This window comes from Myotis myotis, unplaced genomic scaffold (genome assembly GCF_014108235.1).
Source record: "Myotis myotis isolate mMyoMyo1 unplaced genomic scaffold, mMyoMyo1.p scaffold_m19_p_1, whole genome shotgun sequence".
NCBI lineage: Eukaryota > Metazoa > Chordata > Mammalia > Chiroptera > Vespertilionidae > Myotis > Myotis myotis.
In genome coordinates, this window is record NW_023416313.1 from 149,577,886 (window position 1) to 149,604,609 (window position 26,724).

Sequence of the window (26,724 nt, forward strand, 5' to 3'; positions counted from 1 at the left end):
GGCTTCCCAGGAATAGGTAACTAAATGTATTCGTTCAGAGCGCCCCCAACGGCGGGGGCAGGAGAAATGCCAAGAGGCCTGGACGCCTGTGGACTGAGCCTGCCGACAGGAGCTACCGCCAGATTTTATTTTCAATCAGGCACATCTGTGGTTGCCTACGTACACTCCGGAGCCTTTTAGGACCTCCCACCCTCGGGAGACTTCCGGGATGGGACTCACACAACCCTGCTGGAAAGAGGCCGGGCGTCGGCTCTGCCATTGGTCGGAGGAAGCGTAGGTGGGCGGAGCCGGGCGAGAATGGACTACTAGCAAGCTAGATTGAGGCGAGGGCTGGCCATGCTCCGCCGGAAGGCGCCTTGTTCTCCGAAAGGGTGAGTTGAAACGCTGGCTGGAAAGGAAGTGCCGGGACTGGTTCAGGTAGGCTCCCCGTTCGTGCCCGCTCCTCAGTGCTGGTCCAGGGGTCTTTGCAAAGGCGAAGGCTCTTAGAATTGCTTCCAGTAACTCATCCCCTTCCTCGATCCACCGCCCCTTGCCCGCCCGCCAGTTGTTGAGGGATCAGGTGCTGGGTGATGCTCTGGACTGAACCATTCTCCTTTGTGAGAGGCCGGGGGAGCGGCCGGCCGCCGGCCGCGGGGCCCGAGCCGCGCGCGCCGCGGAGGGAGCTGCCCCGGCCGCCGTGGAGTTTGGGGGCTTGTCGTTGCGTTCCTGGGCGTGGTGCAGACTTCACGGCAGCTCCTTGTTCTCCTTGCCCCTTCGGAGGAGGGAGACCTCCCCGGCTCCGTTTGGTTACTCCATACTTTGGACTCAGAAGTGGGAGATTAGGGTTTGTGGGGTTTTTTTTGCTTTTTTTTGGCTTGTGCTCTTGTGTTTTAACAGTAAAAGTGGGTAGGAACGCATGGGGTAAGCGTGTGCAGGTTGTTAGATGTTATTGCGTGTAATGCCGGTGGGTCTTCGGGGGAGAAGAGCAGGCGTTGGGAGAGTGGTTGGAGGTGGGGGCGGGCGTGGGGGTGGAGGGCGCCCCAGCCTGGCCCGGCCATTGACAGGTCCGCAGCGCGGACGGGGTTTCCGTGGCATTATGTAAACTCTCCTCGGGCGGCAGCCCCCTCCCCCTGCCTCGGGGCGAGGGCAGCTTCTTTATTTACCTGCCTCTGGTGTCGCCGGAAACTTCCCTGCCCTGGCAGCGGCTGGGCCAATGCAGCAGCGCCTGCCTGCCCTGTCGGGGCGGTCCTGGCGTGGGGAAGGCCCTCGAGGAGGAGGTGCCCGGTGTAGCGACATGGGGGGGGGGGGGGGCAGACGTTCAGTGAACCCACTCTTTGCAGCGACTGAGCACGGCGAGCCGCAAGCCAAAGACCGAGCATTCGAGGTCCTTTTCTTTTAAAGAACGTCCCAGGCACCAGCCAGAGGAGCTGCAGAGTGAATGGGTGACTCCTGCCTCCTGCCTCCCCGCACCCCGCGGCCCCAGATCCTTTACATCATTTACTTACTCCCCCGCCGTCCTGAGCCTGTCGGTGCCGCCAGGGGTTCTCCGCCGGGGTCATCCTGCCACCGGCCCGGGCCCACCTGGCGTGGGGCGCCTTCGGCACTAGATGCTGAGTCTGCGATGTGAAGACTGACCTCCTCTAGTTTAATGAGATCCTGTCTTCCGCGGCAGAATTTCTCTGGAGTTGGTCACCAAATAGATTTCGGGACAGACTGTCAACCTCTTTCGGGCCAGAATGTGAGAGGCTTCCCATTCCAAGTATTTTGGAATTAATCCTGCCCCCTTAACAAGAGTTATGAGAAGGAAAACATTTTTCGTTTAAGAAGGCCTGAGTTGCAAGAGTGGCACACCAGTGGGTGGGTGTGCGAGGCAGGATGAAGTACACTGGCCAAAGACAGGGCAGGCGGGCGTGTGTGTGTGTGTGTGTGTGTGTGTACAGGCTCAGGTGGGAGGTTTACAGCTGAAGTAGCAAAGACGTGATGGATGTTGATAAGGCATCTGATGAAGCAGTGTGCGGACACTTGCACAATTCACACTTTCCCCAGGTGGTTTGATCTTTCTTCTGCATCTGGCCTTTTGATTTTGTCAGTTCCCAAGTTGACAAAATCCACTTAGACGTGGATAGAAAATGATACAAATCTGCTGAGCTGGCTGTGAATCACCAGGAAACACAGATCTTGTATTTCCTAGGACAGCCTTGTCTGCAGCGTCGCTGGGTGCTGGAGTGGAAGAATCCTGGCATTATAATCACCACCACTGCAGAGTTTTGGTTGTAAAATGAAAAACTTGACATTTTACGTGAAGGGTCGAGTTTCTGATAGGTAAGGTAGGATGGTGAGGGGGATCTGTCTTAAAAAACAAACACACACCATTGCACACATCTTTCCAAGCAAAACTACCACTTAAGAGTAATTGGTGGGTGCCAAGAACGGTGCTTGCTTACTGAAAAAATGAGATTTGCTATTCCCATCTGCTCAAATACTGTAACATTTTCAGAACATTCAGAGAGATACCAAATGCTTTAGAGATACTGTGTCCACAGCCCTGCAAGAGTTAAGCTAGCTTCTGAGCTTACATTGAGCCTAATAGCTCGAGGATAAACAGAGACAAATATTTTTGTGGACCTCAGCCTCACCCCTAGAAGTCAGTCCACTTCTGGGCTTGCATTTGAGCAAGTCTCCTAATCTGCAGGCCTTTGCATGAACTACCCTTACACTACCGGGACCAACCTAGTACTGTGTTTACTATCTTACCTTTAACATTTGATTCTCTCACAGGCAGTCATTTCGTATTTTATTCAGTTTAACTTTATAGAGCTCCTCTTTAATAAATTTTTTATTCTTTTCTTTACAAAGTTAGTGGTCTTCCTTTCATCCTCCATTACGATTTTGTTCATTTCATGTTTTTTTACTCACTGACACTGCACCTTTTTGCTTCTGTCTTGCTGAGGCCTTTTAAGGAATGTAGAGAAACAATAAATGGTTTCTAGTACCCAAGGGATAGTCATATTTCTATATGAAACTGTTCACTGTTGCCTGAAAGTTTTTTTAAGCACTTATTACATTCTAAATTTTATCCTGAATGATTTTTCCCTCTTTTATCCTCTCAGTTTTGTCTTATGTGTGTACATGTATGAAGTTGTAATTTAGCTCTTTTTGTGTGTGTTCTAACTCTCTCATAGTGCCTTTAAGATTTTCATTGTATTTGTATTGCAAAATAAGTCCATCTTTTTGTAGTTACTGGTTGTTTTAAATTTAAACTACAAATTTCTCATTACGCTCTTCTATAAGTATCTGTAATTTTTTTTTTTTTTTACTTTTCACTTATCCATTATTTTCTGTCCTTCACCAGGTTCTTGGTTGTTTAATGAAGCAAAATGATCAATTAAAAAATATCTTAATTCTTGCCTTCAGATTGCAGCAGGAGACTTTTAAAAATAAAACACTTAATTTCTACCCACTAATGTGTGTTACATGATAATCATAAAGTCCAGCAGGCTTAAACAGAAACTAGACCGGCATGGATAACTGCTTTACGTTCACCTTCAGCAGGGACGGATCCAGGAATGTATTCTAAACAGTGTAGGGACCTCGACAGTGCTCTGGCCTCTTCAGTTTCGGACTGTCTAAATATATTCTTGTTAGTGTGTTTGTGAGGACTTCCCAGAACATCAGGCTCCTGCTCAAATAAAAATGCCAAAAAAAGTCGAAGACAAATCAAGGATTTTAACAAGAAACTTACTCTTAAGCATAATTATTAAGAAAATATTGGGTTTGTCATTGAAAGAATGAAACATCCCTTTCCTCTGTACACTTCCAGAGAAGTTTATTGTGTATGGCTTCATTTTATTTGGCATTTTCAGACTTTACTTCATTTTAAAAAGGCAATTAAATGGCATGCTACTCAGATTACTAGGCAATAATAGGACGGTGCTTCTTTTCTCCACTGTATATCAGCACATTAAATGTGATAGTTCTAATTCTTTTGGTAATGCCCCAATACTCCAGTAATTACTAATTTTATAATAAGACTTTTTGGTTTTGAGAGTCTGTAATTTTTCTAAAACAATGTCAGTACTTCTCTGAGAAAGGAAGTATATTAACTTAATTCTTAATTTCACCTGAGAGAAAGGACTTCAAGCGCTGTAAACTCTTTCAGATTTCCCCAATTGTCTTTCATTGTCATTACAGAAATCCTTGGAATATCCAAAGCTTTTGTGTTTTCTTTTTCCCCACTACGTACTTTCTTCTTCTTCTTTTTTTAAAATATATTTTTATTGATTTCAGAGAGGGAGAGAGAGATAGCAACATCAAATGAGAGAATAATTGATAGGCTGCCTCCTGCATGCCCCACACTGGAGATAAATCCTGCAAGCTGGGCATATGCCCCGACCTGGAATCAAACTGTGACCTCCCGTTTCATAGGTCGATGCTCAACCATTGAACCACACTGGCTGGGCCCCCACTATATACTTTCATTTTTTTTTCTTTCACTACATACTTTGGGGTCCACTACATCTTTGGGAATTACTCCTTTGGGACATGGAATAATTTGTACATTGTCCCATTAATGATATGGCATTTTCTTTTTCATTAAGTTCTTGAGGAAATGGTGATTTCAGTAGTTGGGCCACCTTTTTAAAGTCCAAATCATAGCAGGATTTTTTTTTTTAAATCCTCACCTGAGGATATTTTTTCCATTGATTTTTAGAGAGAGTGGACGGAAGGAAAGGAGCGGGGGGGGGGGGAGAGAGAAAGAGAGAAAACATGCATGCCTTTGACCAGGAATTGAAACCACGACCCTTTGGGCCTGTGGCCAATGCTCTAACCACTGAGCACTGGCCAGGGCCATAGCAGGATTTTGTAACAGAACATGATTTTATCAGATATACATCTGCCTAAATAAACAGAATGGGAAAAACTTTGGATTTTTTTAATAGGGGCTGCCAAGTTGCATGGATACTGAACCTTTACTCGGTGGTTTCTTCATTGCTTCTAATCAGTGCCCAGTCATTCTCTTTTTTTTACCTCTTGTCTGTGGAGTGGAGCACATTAGTAACACATCAATTCTCCTGTAAAATGTAGTGCTTTTGCTTATTTCTCAGGTATGCCTCCTGTTGGAGCAATCTTTTTCATAAGGTCTTATATACAGGGAGCGATCACTCACATTTACTCCTCTCCCAAAGATCATGGGAGTCAGAAGTTGAGGCAGCTGGATCTGGGCATATGAACTACCAAGGGACAGCGTGGTTAGTTGGAGAACTGTAAGCTCCATGAGCAGGCATTGTGAAGTAAATGGAGCAGTAGGAGACACTGGCACCATTCCTACAAAGATGAAAAATGATTAATTGAATTACCTGGATGTTGCCCTAGACGCCAGTGCTGGTTGAAGTCTTTTCCATGGGCTTGAGGTTAAAGGGTTTTACTGCTTTCTCAGCAGAGTCTTTTCATCCTGCCCAGCACTCCTGCTATTGTAATTGTGAAACTTTTACATCTATTTCTGTATTCCACCGTTATGCTCAGTAGATCAGCTCAGCCAAGTCTCAAAGGAGTAATTTTGCTTTGAGAGAAATCTTTGGTGGTACTCTTTTAAATTATTGGACAGGGAATAATAAACTTCTCTTTCCTATTGTGTGCCAAACATTGTACATTACCTTTTTCTTTTTAGATATGTTTTTATTGATATTTGTAAAGAGAGGAAGGAAGGAAGGGAGAGAGAGAAACATTAATTGGCTGCCGCCTGCACGCCCCCACCGGGGACAAACCCACAACCCAGGCTTGTGCCTCAACCAAGAATTGAATCAGCGACCTCTTGGTGTATGGGTCGATGCTCAACCACTGAGCCACACTGGTCAGGCTGTACATTATCTTTTAATCTTCAGAATAATCCTGAAATGTATGTGATGTTAGCTTCATTCTACAGAGGAGAAAAGAATAAAAGAGTGAAGTTAGGTAACTTAACTAGGAGTAGGACTTTAGTCTGTTGGACTTCAAAGCCCCATTCATTATCTAGCCTCCCCACTGAAAGGTTCAGTGTTGACCCCTGTGGGACAACTCTGTTTGACCACAACATGAGACAAGTAGGCATCTGGTAGCCTGTTAAAGCTGTACCTTTAGCAGTTGTAGAACCTTGAGAATGTAACATTTCTTTTTTAACATGTCTGTTAAAAGGCAAAAAAAATAATAGTTTGTTTCTTTTATTTAAGTTGGTTATTTTGAAGATAAGAGTATGTGAAATACTTTAAGCTCCACAGGGGGAAATCACTTGGTCAGTCTTGCAAATAACTCCATATTTTTAGCCAATGCACGTCCAAGTAGCACACTAAGTTTTCATTAGTCACATGTCACTGGGGTCATTTTTTGTGCCTAGAGGCACAAGTGTGATAACAGTGCTTTATAATGTTTCTCCTCCCCCTGCCACACACACCTTTTTAACACAAATGTTGCAGTGAAAACAATCCCTCATAAATAAAGTAAATGTTTATATTTTTCTGTTAGGCTGAACAAATTTATGTATATTGCCTCAGTAAAAGTAGAGCATGTAAGAGCGGTGTGTGTGTTGTGCGGGGGGGGGGGGGGGTGGTGAGGGGGGCATAAAGAGGACCAGGATTCTGTTACCTAAATTACATATATATTGTTACTGTGCTGAATAACCAAAAGTGGCCTTATACAAGGTGGACGTATTGATCCAGTTATATATTCCTCATCTGTAATCCAGAATGTTACTTTCACCTTGGTGACCATGTGCCAGTGAAGAGAAAGATCCAGTCTAACTTCACCAAAGGACCTAAAGATTAGGCTCTTATTTTCTGTTTCAAAGAGAGCAATACTCGGAGGTTTTACTGGAAAAAGAAAAACAACACATAATGAGGCTCACTTAAAAATGAATCCATGCCCTATTTTCGAGTCATATGGGTATAGTGTCATCTAGTTGCCGCTTGCCACAGCTTTAAATTGGCCACCACTGAGTGTTTATGGTCCCAAGCCTAAAGAGGATGACTAAAATTTCATTACCCTCAATACTGTCGCACTATAGAAAAACAGTGTTTTTATGGGTATTGCCTGTTGCCCCTTTTGCTATATGTAAAAGCTGTGTCCGCTGCAGGTCCTAAAAAGTGAAGATGCATATGATTTTATGATGCCTCTTCTGAATGCTTCTGGTAGGAAAATGTGCCACTGCTCATTAATTTGTTACTATCTCTGTATTCTGAGAGAAGCCCTTGCTTTTGCCAGAAACCTCCCCATTACCTCTCACTCCCACAAACCTTTGGCTGGAAGTTGAACATGCATTCCTTCAACAAATGTATATTGAATGTCCATTGCCACCCAATAGGCAAAGGGAATATTGTAATGAAAAGTCACACACAGTCCTTGACCTTGTGGAACTTGCATTCTAATATGGGGGGTGGGCATCAAGCTATTAATTATACTATAATCAGTTCAATATGTACTACAAAAATTTATAACAGGGCATGTAACCTACAGCATAATGTAGTCAGGTGGTTAAGATTGTGACTTCTTTTTAAAAAAAATATTTTTATTGATTTTAGAGAGGAAAGGAGAGGGCTAGAGAGATAGAAACATCAATGATGAGAATCATTGATCAGCTACCTCCTGCACCCCCCCAACCCAGGCATGTTCGAGCCCGCAACCCAAGCATGTGCCCTTGGCCGAAATCAAACCTGGGACCCTTCAACCTGCAGGCCGACGCTCTATCCACTGAGCCAAATCGGCTAGGGCAAAATTGTGACTTCTGAAGCCACACTGCCTGAATTTTAATCTGGCACTGCTTTTGCTAGCTGTGGATGTTGGGAAAATTATCATTCTGTGCCTCAGTTTTCTCATCTATAAAATAAAGATAGTTATTTTAGTCTTAAGAAAATGAAATGGGTTCTATATTTGCATTGTTTTAGAAGAGTGCCTGTCATGTAACATATACTGCATAAATTTGGCTTTTTGTCTGAAGGTCAGGGAAAGCTTTTTTTGAAATGATGATGTTTAAATAAGCTCTGAAGGATAAATAAAAACTAAACAGGCAGAATGGAGGGGAACCAGTTAGAAGGCAGTTGCACTAGTTCAGGGAAGTGAGGAGAGTAAATTGATCCAGAATGGCAGTAGAGACAGAAGTGGATGGATTGGAGGGATATTTAGGAGGTAATAGTAGGATTTACGAATATTGGATGTATTTGGTAAGGAAGAGGGTTTCTGGTCTCCGCAGCTATGACTGAATAGGAGATACTGGAGGTTGGTGACCATCTTTGTGTGTGTGCGTGCATGGCGGTGGGGATGGAGGAAACTAGAGAGATGACCAAGGAATCAGTCTCCTTAAAGTCAATAAGCCTCTTATAGGAAGAGTTGGACAAGTGGATCAACCAAGGAGAATGGAGAGACTACCAAGAAGAGCTATTGAGTAAGTAAGTTATAAGCATATAGATAATTTGGTTGGAAAAAGTGAATAATAATTGAGGCCATGCATGTGAATTAGATATTCTTGAAAAGGAAGTATAGAATGATAAATAAAAGGGTTCTAAGACCAAAGCTTGGTGAACTTCAACAATTAAAGGCTGGTAGAGGAGAATGGCAAAGGAGAACTAGCTAGAGGTAGGAGGAAAACCAGAAAAGTGTGGTATATTGGAAGTCAATTAAGAAAAGTGTTTCAGAGTGTGACTGACTTTTCTAAAAATCTTTATGGCCCTTCTTTGGATCCCTGAGAGTCTTAACTTAGGTCTCTCACCACTCAAAGTTGGATACTAGTGATTTAGAACATCTTGATCGTAGGTTTAGGCTGAACAAAGCCAGTTAGTTGAACATGGTCTTCAGAGTGTAGTTATTCCCATTTGCCTTAAATTAGATTTAATATAGAGGAAGAGAGCTAGAGTGCACATTCAAGCTCATAGGAATTAACTTGCTGAAATTAATTATTTTAGAGGCCATTAATTGGGGTGATGATCCCACTAAAACTGATTAGGTGGAGAACATTGGCAGAAACAAAATTTTTTTCCAACTGTCTATCCAACAATGTTTGTTGAGTACCTACTAGGACATAGTGGTATATGCCAAATATTGTGCTAGGTGTTTTATTAATCCTCATTACTGGTCCTGTGCCTTGATCCCTCTTTGTAGAGAGAAATGAACTAGACTCAAAAAGGTTAATTTACTTTGTGGGACAAAGATTTGAACCCTCATCCCTCTGACTTGAAAGCTCATTAATACCTCCATGTACAAATATAATGAAATACAAAATAGAAGATAATTATTTTTAAAAAGTACTTAATATGCTGTGTAAGTTCGTATCGGACTGATTACTTTTGGCTTGACAATGAAAAGTAGGGATCAAGAAGATTTTCAATTAAATCCAATGGACATTTATTATTGGACATTTTTGCTTGTTCAGTGTAATCGCTCTCTCTTTCTCCCCTGTAATACTCTACTCTCTTTGCTTCTGTGACATTGCCCACTCTGATTCTCTAGCTTTTCCTTCTTTACCTGCTTGGTAGGTATAACTTATTCTGATTCTTAAATCCTGTTGTTTTCCTGAGTTCCTCCTTAGCTTTTCTCACCAAAAAGCTCATTAATTGGATTTCCAGCTAAGCATTTTGTTTAGCCTCTATACAGTTTTAAACACTTTTTAAAAATGCCTGGCCAGTGTGACTCAGTGGTTGAGCATCGACCTATGAACCAGGAGGTCACTGGTTCTCTTGGTCAGGGCAGGTGCCGGGGTTGTAGGCTCCATCCCCAGTAGGGAGTCTGCAGGGGGGTTGGGGGGTGTAGGAGGCAGCTGATCAGTGGTTCTGCCTCATTGATATTTCTAACTCTCTCTCTTTCTCCCTTCCTCTCTAAAATCAGTAAAAACATATTTTTAAAAATTAGTTATCTTTTTTATTTATTTATGCAGTGTACATTTAAAACCTAGAAGATTTACATAAACTATTTCTGGCTTGAGAAAAATCTGAAGTTCTCTCTCAACATTGGATGTACATATGGGCAACACTTAACTAGAGCTAAATAGCAGCCACTCTCTGGAATGGACATGGTTCTCCAATTCTTCACAGACCCCAATATTCTCTACTGTCTCCCCAACAGTATTGGTGCAGTTTTTTATATTCTTGCTTTGCTCTTCACACTCCCTGTGTAATCCTCACTCTTGAAACTGCTATTTAGATACTGATAACTCTACATGTATCACCAAGCCAACTGCTAGATTTATACATCCAACCTCCTATTGAATATCACTACTCAACATACTATAGGCCACAAACTCAACGTAGTTGAACTCATCTTTGCCTCTAAACTCCAGGTTCTACCATTTTTTATCTCATAAGCATTAATCAGCTCTTTCCCTTCCTTCCCATCATTACCTTTTAAACCACCACATTGCTATGATTTAGGCTCTAATCATCTTGTTTGCAAACAACAAAAATCATGTTGGCTAACTGAAGAAGAAAGGGAATTTATGGGAAGGATATTGTATGGCTTACGAAATCAATGGAAATGCTAGAGAATCTGGTTTAAAAAGATCTAAAACCAAGGGAAGTGAGAGATGTGGAAAACATAGCCAAGGTCACACCACTGAACAGTCTGTTTAAGATGATGCAGTAATACTCTGCTGTCTGCTACTGCTGAATGCTGTCTAACTGCTTGTTTTGGGCCTTTGCATTACCTCTTCAAAGTCAAAGTTCCCCTAAGGCAGCGGTTCCCAACCTATGGGTCACGACCCCTGTGGGGGTCAAACGACCCTTCACGGGTCGCCTAAGACCATCGGAAAACATACATAATTACATGTTGTTTTTGTGATTAATCACTATGCTTTAATTATGTTCAATTTGTAACAATGAAAATACATCCTGCATATCAGATATTTACATTACGACTCATAACAGTAGCAAAATTACAGTTATGAAGTAGCAACGAAAATAATTTTACGGTTGGAGGTCACCACCACATGAGGAACTGTATTAAAGGGTCGCGGCATTAGGAAGGTTGAGAACCACTGCCCTAAGGACTGTCCAGGTAAATTAGTCTAGGTCAGTGATGGCGAACCTATGACACGTGTGTCAGAGATGACACGCGAACTCATTTTTTTGGTTAATTTTTCTTTGTTAAATGGCATTTAAATATATACAATAAATATCAAAATATAAATCTTTGTTTTACTATGGTTACAAATATCAAAAAATTTCTATATGTGACACGGCACCAGAGTTAAGTTAGGGTTTTTCAAAATGCTGACACCCGAGCTCAAAAGGTTCGCCATCACTGGTCTAGGCCATGTGTGTACTTTGTCTCTGCCAGGAAGTGAAGGTGGGACCTCTGCCTCCAGCATCCTCCTGCATCCCCCTGCTCCCTGGCCCTGTAGTGGAAATTAATATCTAGCCTTCCATTGAAGACTCCTATCTGAGCTATTACCCCAATGTAGGAAGGGGGCTTTTGGTTATTGGGCAGAAAGAAAAATCAGCAAATACCACTCTACAACTCTTTTCTAGACTACCATAGTAACCTCCTAACTGCTTCTGTGAACTCTTTACCCTCATCCCCCAAATCAGTTCTCTAACAGCCAGAGCTAGCTAACCAAAATGCAGTTCTGGCCATGCCATTCCCTGATTCAGTGGTTCCTCATCCACCTATAAGAAAAGGCTTTAGCCAAACCGGTTTGGCTCAGTGGATAGAGCGTCGGCCTGCGGACTGAAAGGTCCCAGGTTGGATTCCGGTCAAGGGCATGTACCTTGGTTGCGCGCACATCCCCACTGGGGGGTGTGCAGGAGGCAGCTGGTTGATCTCTCTCATCGATGTTTCTAACTCTCTATCCCTCTCCCTTTTTCTCTGTAAAAAATCAATAAAATATATTTTTAAAAAAAAGAAAAAGAAAAGGCTTTAGCATTAGCCGGTTGCTCAGTGGTTAGAGCATTAGCCCACGGACTGGAGAGTCTTGGTTTTGATTCTGGTCAAGGGCACATACCTCGGTTGCAGGCTCCATCCCCAGCTCAGGTCAGGGCACATGCAGGAGGCAACCAATCGATGTGTCTGTCATATTGATGTTTCTCTGTCTCTCCCCCTTCCGTTCTCTAAAAATCAATGAAAAAAATATCCTGGGGTAAGGATTAACAAAATTTTCTTAAAATGCTTTAGCATCGTGTTCAAGGTCCTCCTTGCAGGGTCTGGCCCTTACCTATCCTTTCCATCTCATCTCCCTCTAATTTGTTTTTTTTGTGATTTACACTTTGGCAAGACTGAACTACAGAACTACTTAGAGTTTCCACTACATGCCTCATGTTGTTTCTCATTGCTGTGCTTTGTTTTGTTTTCCTCTTTACTGTTCCTGCTACCTGAATACCTCTTTTTGTAGCCCACTTACCTTCCCTAGTTAACTCTTCATTAAGAAAGTACTGAGTTAAGTCTCTTTCATCTGTTTCTGTAATAGCCCCCTGCTTATTTCATTGCACATATCACCCTGTATTATAATTGTTTACATTTGTCACTACTGTCATAATTCCCTACTCTTTACCCTCTCCCCACATTTATACTCAAATATACTCCTATATTTTGAAGGTAGAGGTCATATCTATTTATCTTTGGTTCTCTAATACTACCACATTACTTGGTATATCATATACTCAAATGTAAAGAAAATGAAGAGGCATTTGATGTACATCTTAGAGGATAAATAAGATTTTGATAAGGCAAAGAAATGAAATAAAGATGAGGTTTTGAGCCTGAGTGAATGGGAAAACAACAGTATTGCTGTTTACAGAAGTGGTAATTGGATGTTCCTAGCAGTAGCGGTAATGCTAGAATGTTTAAAAATAGGAGCTCTACAGCCAAGTTAACCTGCTTCCTCGTTTGTGTCCTAGAGTACAGAAAGTAGAATTTCAATGGTTACATTTCAGAGGAAATGTGGTCAGATCATCAGCAACTCTTTTTAATAACAGTTTACTTTGGGGGATTTAAGCTTGCATACCATCACTCTGGAGTCGATTAGTCTCACTGGGGATTAGAGTGATCTTGAGTGCCATAGCAAAGTGGACACTGGCCAGTACGCCAGAGCAGCTGAGTTTTAGCAGAAATGAGATGGGGGCAGGAGACCAGGTTTTGTGGTGAGCTGAGGGGCTGTTTTGGAGGGGAGGGGCTGGGAATTATCGGAGGGCTCCTGGAAAGAGGTACTGCTGGCCACGGGTTCCAGTGTCAGAAATGCAAACCAGCACTGGGAATTGTGGCAGAAAGAGTGCTTTATCCTTTAAGAGTGAAAGGCCTCCATACCCAGCACTGGACTGCCTCGCTCCCATGATGGAGAGATTTGGCCTCTTAATGGGGATGGGGATAAGGTGTAGTCACTACAGCCCAAGAGTTGACAGGGCTGCTAGAAGGCAGGGAGTTCAGGAGGCAGAGTTTGCCTGGCGTGGAACCCTCCCTCCTGAGTTTATGCTCTTTGGTGTACAGAACACAGTGCTGGTGGTAGGGAATTTAATCCCTAGGACTAGTTTCCCCGCAGCATGAGACAGTTCCTCTGGCCAGGCCCCTTTTTTTCCAAGCAAGCTGCAGGCTTCGCCTGGGCCCTAGAAACCGGATAGGCCTCTCCGTGCGCTCTCAACCTAACCCGCGGTGGCGGGGGAGGGGAAACTCTCCCAAGTCCCACCCTTTACGCTGTTTTGCGTCCTTGCTTCTCTGTGAGTGGCAGTCCAGTTTAGCCAATGAGGACGCGGGGCGGGCTGGAGCATGAGGGTAGGTTGCGCAGGAGGAGGGGGAACTGGTGCTGGAGAGACAGCGAGAGGGGCGAACCGGCCCCCCACGCCGCTGCAGGTAAAGGCACCTCTATTCCTACACGAGGGTGAGGCACAGCTCCTTTTCTCCTCTGGGCTTGTTGGGCCTTCCAGCCTGTAGCTTCCGCCCTAACATTGCTCCCACCCGGGCATCCACATCCCCCCTTCCGCCCCCCCCCCCCCCCCGCATCTTCCCGTCTTGGCCATCCCCACTCTGGAGGGCACCCCGCTAGCTCCCTCCTTCAAGTGCATGTACCTCATCTCCATTTTGGGGGCGCCAGTTGCCAGAAATCTCCCGCTTCTGCTGTATGGGCCTTACTGGCACCAACCCCGGCAGTATGAGCAGGTAATCTACCCGGGTCCCCGCCACCCCCACCCCCAGTCGCGTTTCCCTGTTCATAAACCTCTGACTTCCTTACCTTGCCCCTTCCCTCCTTTCATGTGAGTATATGATTTCTGTAGTTCCTCCTTTACCCCCTGGACATACGTACATTCTTTTAGCTTTCATAGTTGTCTATTTTGCTTTTCTTGTTTATTCAGGAGGGCTCACTTTACACCTTTGCCCCCAAATATCTGATTGAGGTGTGAGTGCTTTTTCCTTAGTAATTGGGAAAACGAAAACAGGGTAGTCACATTTAGCAATGAGAATAGCGAAGATAGAGGAAATGGCCTAGGATCTCAGTCTTCTTGAGGAAATCTGAGTGGCTCCAAGTTAAAAGCTCCAGTTCTTATCGTCTGTACCCTTCCATCCTTTGCTGTAGATCCCTTGCTGACCCTAAATTGTGATTAAATTCACCTTGGGTGTTTGTTTCCCATTTCTTTATAAGATTTGAGACCCTTTGGGTCTCACAGATGTCTTCATGGTACAGTTTTTAAAGCCTTCTCTTTTAAAATTATATTGGTGATTTTTCATTTTAGGCCTTCTGATTATTTTATTTTCAAGGGATTTCTCATTTCAAATTAAGCTGCTTCTGAGCATCTTGTTTCAGTAGCATGTGTTTATATCTGTCTGCAGCTGATTCTCTTCAAAGGATACAGTTTCCAATAACAAGATTTATACTTTGAAATAAAATAGTTTATTTTCTGAATGTTTGAGCAGTTAGAGGTTAAATGGGCATCAGTGGTACTTTGTAAAAGTACTTATTACCAAAAAAGAAAAAAAGAAGAAGTCAGCATTTGTCAATATGGCATACATTCATTATCTCTAAGAGGATGGTCAGTACAGAGAAATCTGTAAACAGAGAATGGATGTTATCTGTTAGACAACTGTTGCAGTGTTTCTCATCCATCATAAGCAATAACTATGATAAACTCCCTTTTGAGAGACCATAAGAAACCTTACCCCACTACGGGTGTCGATAACCCCTGAGCAGGGATGCTTCTTTTTTCTCTGCTCCAGCACTCCCCGCCCCCCATCTTTTATACATCCTTACTAGCCAAGAAAATTTTGTCCTGTTTTACTGAATATAAATAACCTAAACACTGAGGTGTGTTTTCTCTTTCCATTTGCTAAATATAAAATAAGGACATTGAATACACATTTTCAAACTACTGTACCTTCCATCTCCCAGTTGAGAGTCACTGCTTTATTGTAAAATACAGTATGGGGAGATTGAGATGGAAAAGTAGAGTAGAATTAAAGTCCTTTATGATTGGACAATTGAAATGGGCAAGGGGAAGAAGACCTGTAAAATAAGAAAAGGAGAGTTAGAACTCTAAAAAAAAAAAAAAAAAAGAACACCTCAAGAACTATATTAAAGGTGATAAAACTGCAGAAGAACAAGTTTAGAATTACACTGAAGGAAAAACGTAGTTAGCTCTTTAAGAAGGAGGTGAATCCTAGCTGGTTTTGTTCAGTGGATAGAGCATCAGCCTGCAGACTGAAGGGTCCTGGGTTCTAATGCTGTCAAGGGCACATGCCCCAGTTGTGAGCTTGATCCCCAGTAGGGGGCGTGCAGGAGGCAGCTGATCGATGAGTCTCTCTCATCGATGTTTCTATCTCTCCCTCTCTGAAATCAATAAAAATATATTTAAAAAAAAAAAAAAAGAGGAGGAGGAGGTGAGATGCCGGACTATTATATAAAATATTTCTTAGTGTTAACTGGCTTGTTATTTGGAGAATATAGGTGGTGGTCTTGGATTTTAACCTTAACTGACTAGTTTGTTCCACTTTTCCCCAACTCATTCCTCAAGGTTTCTGTCGTTAGTTTGGAATTAGTGAAAGTGATGGATTGTAACCATTAAATTCTGTCTTTCCTTTGGAGCATATACATGTGTTTATGTGTTTTGGGCAGGTATGACTTCCTTATGTAGGTACTTGCTTTACTTGGGGCATCTAAATGCTTCATATATTTCTGTGCTTAACACCTATTTTTACTCCCAGGTTTGAACCATGGGATAGATGAGCTTTGTAGGATAGGCCAGCTGTGGATACAGCCAGGATGATCCACAAGTAGGAATAGAAGGAGGGGTGAAGAAAGTTGGAGATGTGCTGGGAGATGTTTAATCTTTTGAGGGGAAAGGACATCTTAAAGGTAGGAGTTAGAAAAGGAGCAGGAGACTAGGATTTAAAAACATGTACAAGCCCTAACCGGTTTGGCTCAGTGGATAGAGGGTGGGCCTGTGGACCGAAGGGTCCCGGGCTCGATTCCGATCAAGGGCATGTACCTCAGTTGCAGGCTCCTCCCTGGCCCAGGTCCTGGTTGGGGCTCGTGTAGGAGGCAACCAATCGTGTTTCTCTTACATCAGTATTTCTCTTTTTCCCTCTCTCTTCCACTCTCTCTAAAAATCAGTGGAAAAATATCCTCGGGTGAGGATTAAAAACACGTACAAGAGCCCTGGCTAGTTTTGCTTAGTGGATAGAGCATTGGCCTGTGAACTCAAGGGTCCCAGGTTTGAGTCCAGTCAAGGGTACATGCCTGGGTTGCAGGTTCAATCCCCAGTAGGGGGTGTGCAGGAGGCAGCCAATCAATGATTCTCTCTCATCATTGATGTTTCTCTCTCCCTCTCCCTCCCCCTCCCCCTCCCCCTTTCCCTTTCCCTTTCTTTCCCCCTCCCTCTCTGAAATCAATAAAAATATATTAAAAAAAAAACAACAACACATGTACAAGATGAATTAGATTAGTAGAAGTGAGTTGATGGGATGGGACTAAGAAGCAGTGAAGCTTGGTGGTGTGTCTTTAAGTCAATGATGGAGTTTTTTAAATTATTGGGCCCAGACTGAACCAAGAGAAGCAGAAATTTGACCTAAAAACTGGGAAGGGAGATAAATGGTAAGTGCATTGACCTGTAGAGACTTAGCAAGAAGTCGTGGAAAGGACAAAATACCCCATGGAAGAAAAGGCAAGTTATAAACTATTACCAGCATAAACTAATTAGTGGAGACTTTCATTGTAGTTTTTATATGGCATCTCTTATTTAGTGTAACTTCTCTGATAGTAAATAGGAGGTGAAAGATAATAGGTACCAAAGTGAGGGCATAGCTAGAAAAAAGTTGATAATAGTGTTGAGGAAGTTTATAAAATGGTAAGAGTAGATTTTCATTAAATCAAGAAACAGTTACTTTTCTGATCATCATTTAAAAAAAATATTTTTATTGATTTTTTTAGAGAGAGAGAAAGAGGGAGGGAGATAGATAAAAACATCCACGCGAGAGATACATTGATTGGCTGCCTCCTGCGTAACCTCTCATGCCCTCCTCCCCCACTGGGGATTGAGCCTGCAATCCAGGCATGTGCCCTGACTGGGAATCAAGCCGGGGACCTCTTGGTTCATGGATCTGTGGTCAACCATTGAACCACACTGGCCAGATGTGATCACCATTTTGAGTAAGTTTGGGGCAGGCATTAGGAGAGGCTGGAATATGCTGGTGGAATATGTTAGTCAGGGATGGGAAATGATAGGGATTCTGGGTGAGATACGAGGGTACATAATTGCTGAAGCAAGGAAGATTTTGTTTAACATTGGTGGAGATGCCATGTATACTTCGTAATTTTGACTGATGTACCAGCTACTGATATGTCTGTTCTTTTTATCTGTGTCCAGGATATATTTACCCATATTACTATATTGTTTTGTAAGGATAACTGGAATGTGTTAAGGAAGAGGAAAAGTTTTGGGGTTGTGTGGAAAAGCCTTCTTCGGTAAAGTCTACTGTATCACTGACAGATTTCCTCTCTACTGCCTCTAAAACTTAGGAGAAATGGTTTTATCAATCAAGGCTTTCCAAGATTGTCAAATATTGACATCATATGACAAAGAACAGATACTACTTTTTATATAGTTTAGTTATTGCTGATGTACTTATAATCTCTTTTCTTAGTTTTTGCTTTTTCCAGTATTCTCATGAACTTGAAGCCCCAGATGTGGGTTTAGTAAACATACTTTCAGTTATTTGTAGAACAGTTTTTCAAGATGGAAAGCTATCTACTGTCTCATCTTAAAATTAGGGAATACCATTTAGTGTCTGTAAGGCCTGAATGGTTCATACCAGATACAGCAAGCTAATATATTAATTCATTAAATATTTTTTAGTATTTACTGTATATATGATATCCTGCTGGTTCTTGAGGGATCCACAGATAAATAAGACATGGTCCCCATTATCAGGAACTTTTTTGTCTCTGCGAAGGAGGAGCTAGGCCACCATGCAGGATTGTGCAGGGTGTACACTGTACATGTTCATTATCAAAAATGATAATATGACAGTTTTCCAGCAGATGGCAGACAAGCATCTTCAGGAGCAGGCAGCGTTTTATAATTTGCACGAGGGAATCATTTGGGCCTTCAGAGGATATGAACAAGAGACTTATCATTTTAGTATAATATTAGATATAAATACTTTCTTTTTTTTTTTTTTTTTAAATGTTTTATTGATTTTTTTACAGAGAAAGGAGAGGGATAGAGAGAAACATCGATCAGCTGCCTCCTGCACCCCCCCCACTGGGGATGTGCCCGCAACCAAGGTACATGCCCTTGACTGGAATCGAACCTGGGACCCCTCAGTCCACAGGCCGACGCTCTATCCACTGAGCCAAACCGGCCAGGGCTATAAATACTTTCAAGAAGGTGTAAACAGTGCTGTGGTATTTAAAGGTGGGACCAGGTCATCACAAATTGCTCTGTTGGTAAAGGGGCTCGCCTTATGGAGAAGAAGACTTTGAGGGTGGGAAAGATTTCAGCTGGGAGAGAGATTAGGGGTGTTCCAAGTATTTTATCTTAAATATGAGAAAGGGGGGAGGGGATTCAGAACAGAAATACTATGTATAGGTTAATTCATATGTTAATTAGAATAAACTTTACAAAACTTCCTGGGTAAAATTATACTATAAGCTTATTAGCAAGACTGTACTATGAGCTTGGTTAAAGGTATGATTATTGCCAGTAGTAAGTAAAAGTATCTAAAACACAAGGGAAATTTATAAAATACAATGTATTCAAAAACCTCTATCTGCAGTCTCTGAAATGCTGCTAGTATATCATTAAGGCCTGTCAACTTAAGAAACCTTTATCTCTGCCTCAGATTACCCATATTTCCCTCTTATTATTTTGATGTGATTTGATATTAAGGATGGTACCTAAGAAGGAGAAATTTTTCCTGGGGTTACCTACTTTGCTTATTTTTCATTTGTCTTCCCACAACAGGAGTTCTACCATCTTCCTCTGAAGACCTAGCCATCTTGCTCCATGAAGGTCAGGACAATCTGACATGCACTTGTTTCTTGCCTCTTTACCTGAAGAGTAGTCTTCCATTGTGTACATTTTTTTCTTAATAGGGGAGGGGAGGGGAGAGCCAATACCCCCCCTCCCCTTCCCTCCCTATATCTTGGGGGAAGTACCCTCCATTGCTTTCCCAAGATGGCAGACCCCATCATGGATCTGTTTGATGACCCAAATTTATTTGGCCTGGACTCTCTGACTGATGACAGCTTCAACCAGGTCACACAAGACCCCATTGAGGAAGCCCTTGGACTACCAAGCTCTCTGGACTCCTTGGATCAAATGAACCAGGATGGTGGAGGTGGTGATGTGGGGAATCCATCAGCAAGTGACCTGGTCCCCCCACCAGAGGAAACAGCCCCCACAGAACTTCCCAAGGAATCAACAGCTCCAGCTCCAGAATCTTTAACCTTGCATGATTATACCACTCAGCCCATCAGCCAGGAGCAGCCAGCTCAACCTGTCTTACAGACACCAGCGCCAACAGCAGGACTTTTGCAGGTCTCCAAGAACCAGGAGATCCTGAGCCAAGGGAATCCTTTCATGGGTGTCTCTGCCACAGCTGTGTCCTCTAGTAGTCCTGGAGGGCAACCACCTCAGTCAGCCCCTAAGATTGTTATCCTTAAAGCCCCACCGAGCTCCTCAGTCACTGGTGCCCATGTGGCACAAATTCAGGCCCAAGGTATCACCAGCACAGCTCAGCCCCTAGTGGCTGGCACAGCCAATGGTGGAAAAGTCACTTTTACCAAAGTGCTAACCGGCACTCCCCTTCGACCAGGTGTTTCCATTGTCTCTGGTAATACAGTGTTGGCCGCCAAGGTCCCTGGGAACCAGGCTACTGTTCAGCGCATTGTCCAGCCCAGCCGACCAGTAAAGCAGCTGGTCCTACAGCCAGTTAAGGGTTCAGCTCCTGCTGGAAACCCTGGGGCCACAGGGCCCCCACTGAAGCCTGCAGTTACACTGACCTCTACACCTACTCAGGTGACTTGAGTGAAAGGGGGAGGTGAATTTTGGTTTAGTAGAGGGCCCAGCAACTGTGTGAGAGAGAGCACACAGAGCTAGCTCTAGGAAATCCTGAATAAATTCCATCTTTGCTTTTTAAAAATATAAATTTTATTGATTTTTTTTTTTTTTTTTTTTACAGAGAGGAAGGGAGAGGGATAGAGAGTTAGGAACATCGATAAGAGAGAAACATCGATCAGCTGCCTCCTGCACACCCCCTACTGGGGATGTACCTGCAACCAAGGTACATGCCTTGACTGGAATCGATCCTGGGACCCTTGAGTTCGTAGGCCGACGCTCTATCCACTGAGCCAAACCGGTCAGGGCCCATCTTTGTTTTTTATCAGTTAGTGTTAACATCCATGTACTTACTGCCTATCAGGTAGAAGCAGTTAGTGTTAACATTTTTTTGAACCCTTACTACCTATTTACACTACCTAGCTGATACTGAACAGGACAGCTACAGTCCCTCTACTTAACAGAGCTCATGGTCTGCCAGGCCAGACAAATGGCTAGACAAGAATTCACGATAATGTATGATAGAAAGTTTTATGAGGAATATAGGATGCTATGGGAACAAAGAATCATTTTGGGGGAAAATATTTGTAAGACAGACAAGCTATGTGTATCTTTCCCCTGTTCTTATTACTGATGGTCTTCCTCCTGCTTTGCCTATTGAAAAGGCTAGTTTCTATTCTAAGAAAATCGAGGCTCTTGCCTCTGAAAAAAGGGCCAAAGAGTTTTGGGGGCGGGGGGCAGTAGTATTAATTTAAGTAGGACCTGTAGAAAGAAACTATTAAGAAGGTGGATTTCAGTTCAATATAGACTTTTGTTCTAAGAGAGTTCCAGAAAGTGGAGTGACTACCTTGGAAGATAACCCTCCTATCGGGTTTTTCAAAAATAGGCTTGATACCTGTGCTACAGAAAAGATTCTGTCAAGACAGGAGGATGAACAAAATGAATTATACTGTGTTCTACCTCTCAGTTTTTATGTTTTTAGGATGAGGAAAACTGCTGTAAATATTTAGGTGTATATTATTCTTTAATGTACTTCTTGCAATTTCCTTTCTTCACTCTAGGGTGAATCGAAACGCATCACCCTGGTCCTCCAGCAGCCACAGTCTGGAGGTCCCCAAGGACATCGGCATGTCGTGCTAGGGAGTCTACCAGGGAAGATAGTGTTACAGGGCAACCAACTAGCAGCCCTGACTCAAGCCAAGAATGCCCAGGGGCAGCCCGCCAAAGTAGTAACTATCCAGCTGCAGGTGCAACAGCCACAGCAGAAAATCCAGATCGTACCACAGCCTCCATCATCACAGCCGCAGCCCCAGCAGCCACCCTCATCCCAGCCGGTAACGCTCTCCTCTGTGCAGCAGGCTCAGATAATGGGACCGGGACAGAGCCCAGGACAAAGACTTTCAGTACCACTCAAGGTGGTACTTCAGCCACAGGTGAGACTTACATGGTTAGGGAGGAAAATAGACCTCAGTCTTGCTAGTACCCTCAGTAACCACTCCTTGGTGAGGGTGGGGGCCAGTCTAGATTCATACCTCTGAACTGAGATGTAGAATTTTATTTCTTTCACCCATGGAAACCTTGTTTTAATTATATTATGGAAAGATTTGAAGGTTATTGTTGGCTTTGGGATAAGGGGTGATTTATCTCATTTGTCTTTGAAGTATTTCATTTACAATCTTTTCCTACTTTTGTGAAATAAAGATGGTTTTAAATATCTTCATTTGAAAGATAAAGAAATAGTCTTAATGAGGCCAAGAGATTATCACTCCTCCCACCCCCCAGGGAGATAAAAGGTAGGCTAAGAGTAGAATTTGAGTTTTTTTACTTTTAAGTCCAGAGACCAGAATTGGCTATATTGTATGAACATTTTCTAGAGTAATGGAGATGGGTATTGACATTAGGAGCAGGGCTAAAGGATATTGATGTTTAATTTGGCACAATTTTTTTATTTTTTGTTAATCTTCACCAGATGATATTTTTTCCATTGATTTTTAGAGATAGTGGAAAGGAGTGATGGAGGAGAAAAGAGAGAGAAACATTGATGTGAGAGAGACACATTGATTGGTTGCCTCCTGCGTGTGCCCTGACCTGGACCTGACCTGAAAGGGACACACCTGGGGCCAGGGATGAGGCCAGGAATCGAACCTGCAACCCAGATACTTCCCTTGACCAAGAAACAAACCCAAGACCCTTCAGTGCCGAGGCTGACACTCTAACCACCGAATCATGCCAGACAGGGCTAACTTGGCACAATTCTGGTTGTTGTTTTTTATTATCCTCTTCCCACAAAAAAAAAAAAAAAAAAATTAAAAAAAAGTGTCCAGATTTAGTGGGATTTGGGTCTGAACCTGATTCTTGAGGAATTAGAGAACTAAAGTTTCTGGCCCATCTGCTTCAGAGTTGTTTTATTTAGCTACAAGCATGTTAACATTTCAGTGTTTTCATTTCTCTAGGCTAGCTCTTCCCAAGGGGCCTCTTCTGGACTTTCTGTAGTTAAAGTCCTGAGTGCCAGTGAAGTGGCAGCTCTGTCCTCACCAGCTAGCTCTGCTCCTCACATGGGGGGCAAAACAGGAATGGAGGAAAACCGCAGGCTGGAGCACCAGAAAAAACAAGAGAAAGCAAATCGGATTGTAGCAGAGGCCATTGCTAGGGCCCGGGCTCGAGGTGAGCAGAATATACCTCGAGTCCTGAATGAGGATGAGTTGCCCAGTGTTCGGCCTGAGGAGGAAGGTGAAAAGAAACGCAGGAAAAAGAGCAGTGGGGAGAGGCTCAAGGAAGAAAAGCCAAAGAAGAGCAAAACATCTGGTACCTCCAAAACCAAGGGCAAGAGTAAGCTGAAGTAAGTACTACCCTTTGGCACTGGGGACATTTGAGGGCACGGCACTCATTTTTACATTAATGCTGAGGAAATACTTGTGTTTAGCAGCAACATAGTTCAAAGTGATCTGTCTGCTGGTGTCTGTCAGAGAAGATAATAAGGCCTTTTCTGTCGTAATGCTTACATGATTTGTTAAACAGAAATTTGCATATTTTGAAAGAGAATCACTAAGGCACAGGAAAAGATCCTTGTGTTTGGGGTTACATTTAAAAGCTGTGACTATGTTTTTATATATTTGTCCTGATTTGGCATCACTGTAGTGCGAAGAATTCCTCACTATCCCCCTACCCCCTACATTAGGAAAAGAGCTGCTGAAGACATAGCTGCCCTGTTCTTCATCTCATCTGTGAACTAGATAGAACCTGTTGCTGATAGTCTTAAGCAGTGTTGACAGCACCATGCTTGCCATGCATTCTTGTCACACCTAGTGTTCTCTCTTTCATGTCTTCTGGCTTTTCTCCTTTCTCCTCAGCTTCTATTCCCTAGGATTTTTCAGCATTTATGGTGAAATTATAATAATGCTTTATATTTGTATCTAATATTTTAGCTTTTAAAAAACAAATTTCATGTCTATTATTTTAGTTGATCCTCAACAACTATCAGACCAGGTATCATCAATGCTTACAAAAGAGGAAACATGCTCAGCTAGTGACAGAACTGGAACTAAAATAAGGCCTTATAATTCTTAGTCTAGTATTCATTCTGCTCTGTTATGCTACTTTGCCTCAGATATTTGTAAATACAGTGGTAGTAAGGATTTGACAAATCTGGTATAAAGGTCAGCCAGTGGTTTAGAAACCCCAAAATCTTTTCCAGACACCCCACAGACTAAAGATCTAGATCCTTCTGTCTGTCTGGAAGCTTTATCTGTAATGGTTTAGATTAATTATATTTTCTTACTCCTTAATTTTCCTTGCCCTCATTGAAAGTTATTTTGTTTTTTCCATTTTAGCACCATCACTCCTGTGGTGGGTAAAAAGAGAAAACGTAATACCTCATCTGATAATTCAGATGTAGAAGTCATGCCGGCCCAATCACCCCGGGAAGATGAAGAAAGCAGCATTCAGGTAAAAGAATCCCTAAAGAACTTATAGAAAAATCATGTTTAATTCTGAGAGACGTAGTTACTAAAAGACTATAAGCCTATGTATATTTCAACAGTTTTTCTAATCCAGAGCTAGGCCTAAAAGGTAAAAGAGATGGGACCTGGTCATGATCATGTCTTTTTAAATGTTCCCTTTTTAGGCAAAAAGCATATTACTGTAAAAATAGCAATATTCATTTCCTTAAATTCTAGTGTTTCAAACACTAAACAAAAGTGAAATTATGTTGCATGATTGTTATCATGGATATGTCCGTACTTTGGTTTCTGTTAGAAGTATCCCTTTTACCTTACCTTCTCTATACTCAAGGGTTCTGACTCTGAACTAGGGTGCTTAGGCGCAATGTTTTCTTCTACCTTTTGATGATGAGGGGCATTGGAAGGGAATAAAAGAAGCCAGACCAGCAGAACTTTGGTTCTCTATCTCTGATTGTTGCCTTGAGATACCATCTTTGACTCGTTTCCAACCATAGATAGAACCTGGTATTAAGATTCAGGACACTCATGGTAATTCTAAGTAGCTCTTTGGGCCTGGCCCATTTACTTAACTTAGCTGTATCTGTATTCCTCTTCTGTAAATGGAGATTTGGACTAAACAAATCTTAAGTGCCTCTGTAGCTATTAATATTTATCAGTGCCTCCCCTCTTTCTTAATATACATTCAATACATTGACAAACTGATGTTTGAGCTCTTCTGGGGGAAATTAAGAATAGCCAAGGGAGCATCTGAGATCTTGCTTCCTAGCATGTCGTTAGTTTGGCTCAAATAAATAGTTACAAATATTAAATGTCCATTGGTGTAGAAAAAGTTAAATAAAATTATGAAAACTTTTGTAATAGACTACTGCATGGCAATTAAAAACAATGAAGTAGAGTAGGGTATGCTAATCTGGAAAACTCTCCACATTAAAAGGAAAAGCTAGATGTAGAATAGTGTATATAACGTAGGTATGTCTCCTTTCATTGTTCTTCACATATTGCATTTTTTACAAATTGGAGAAAAGACCCTCCATCAGCAAAAAGGTTTTGACTTGCTGAAAGAACTCAGGTGATGGTTAGCAATTTTTTTAGCAATATAGTAGTTTTAATTAAAATATCTACTTTTTTTTTGAGATAATGCTATAGTACACTAAGAGAGAGAGAGACTGTATACATGTATATGCATTCTTTTTTTTTCTGAAGGATACACACATTTTTAAGAGTATATAATATACTAAGGGGCCAATGCACGAATTTATGCACTTTGAAAGAAACTGTGGGCTGCGAGGCTGCTTTGGGCACAGGGGTGGGTGGGTCTTGGCCCATCCTCCGCGCCCTCACCTGGCCCCTCCTGCCACAGCCCCAGGTCCCATTTGCTGGCAGCCCCACTCCCACCACTGCCACTCCCATGCACTGACGGTGCCGGGCCCGCTTGCACCTGCTGACAGCGCGGAGTGATTGGGGCCGGCGCCGTCAGTGGGTGCGAGCAGTGGCTGCTGCCCCAATTGCCCCTCAGGAGCAGGGGGAGGTGGAGAAGCCCTCAGGGGCAATGGAGGCCAGCAGCAGCCGCTTATACCCTCTGAGCAATCAGGATCTGCACCAGGTGCTGGAAGTGGATGCGAGCAGGGCTGGCACCAGCAGTGGGTGTGAGCGGTGGCTCTGGCACTGGTAGTGTGTGCGAGAGGTAGCTGCCGGCCCCGATTGCCCCTCAGGAGCAGGGGGAGGTGCAGAAGGGGAGGTGGAAAAGCCCTGAGGGACGATCAGGACCGGCAGCTGGAGCGAGCAGCGGTTCCGGTGCTGGGAGTGGGTGTGAGCAGGGCTGGTGCTGGCAGCAGGTGTGAGCACCCAGTGGGACCCCGGTGCGCGGGGGCAAAGAATTTTTAGTAACTACCAAAGGCTCTCCCCAATGACAGCAACTGGCACCCAGCCTTGGTCTAGTGCCCCCGCTCACCTGCTTCACCATCCTGCCGCAGCCAATGCCCACCATGTTCCGCACACGCCCCCTGGTGGTCAGTGCACGTCATAGCGACTGGTTGTTCGGTTGTTCCACTGTTCGGTCTATTTGCATATTAGGATATCGTATATAATAAAAGCCTAATATGCTAAGTTGTCCAGTCAGCTGTTCAACCAATCAAAGCATAATATTCTATTGATATGCTAAGGCTGCTCAACCACTCGCTGTGACATGCACTGACCACCAGGGGGCAGATACTCCAACCAGTAGGTTAGCTTTCTGCTGAGGTCCAGCTGATTGGGACTGAACAAGATGGCTGAACACGCCCTGGAGCCCTCAC

General features: G+C 43.1%; 1 protein-coding gene across 12 annotated transcripts in view; it reads left to right on the plus strand.

Annotated features, from left to right (window-relative positions):
- The first annotated feature begins 329 nt into the window (after positions 1-329).
- Positions 330-26,724, plus strand: part of CHD8 (chromodomain helicase DNA binding protein 8) — a 66,961-nt gene continuing 40,566 nt past the window's right edge. For 4 of the 12 annotated variants that reach the window (XM_036356365.1, XM_036356418.1, XM_036356427.1 and 1 more), the window contains exons 1-5: positions 19,377-19,477; positions 19,542-20,432; positions 21,533-21,904; positions 22,925-23,310; positions 24,302-24,416. In XM_036356365.1, the coding sequence (XP_036212258.1) occupies positions 19,590-20,432; positions 21,533-21,904; positions 22,925-23,310; positions 24,302-24,416 (1,716 nt within the window). In that variant the 5' untranslated portion in view covers positions 19,377-19,477; positions 19,542-19,589. The other 8 variants (XM_036356346.1, XM_036356375.1, XM_036356393.1 and 5 more) reach the window with 8 other exon arrangements.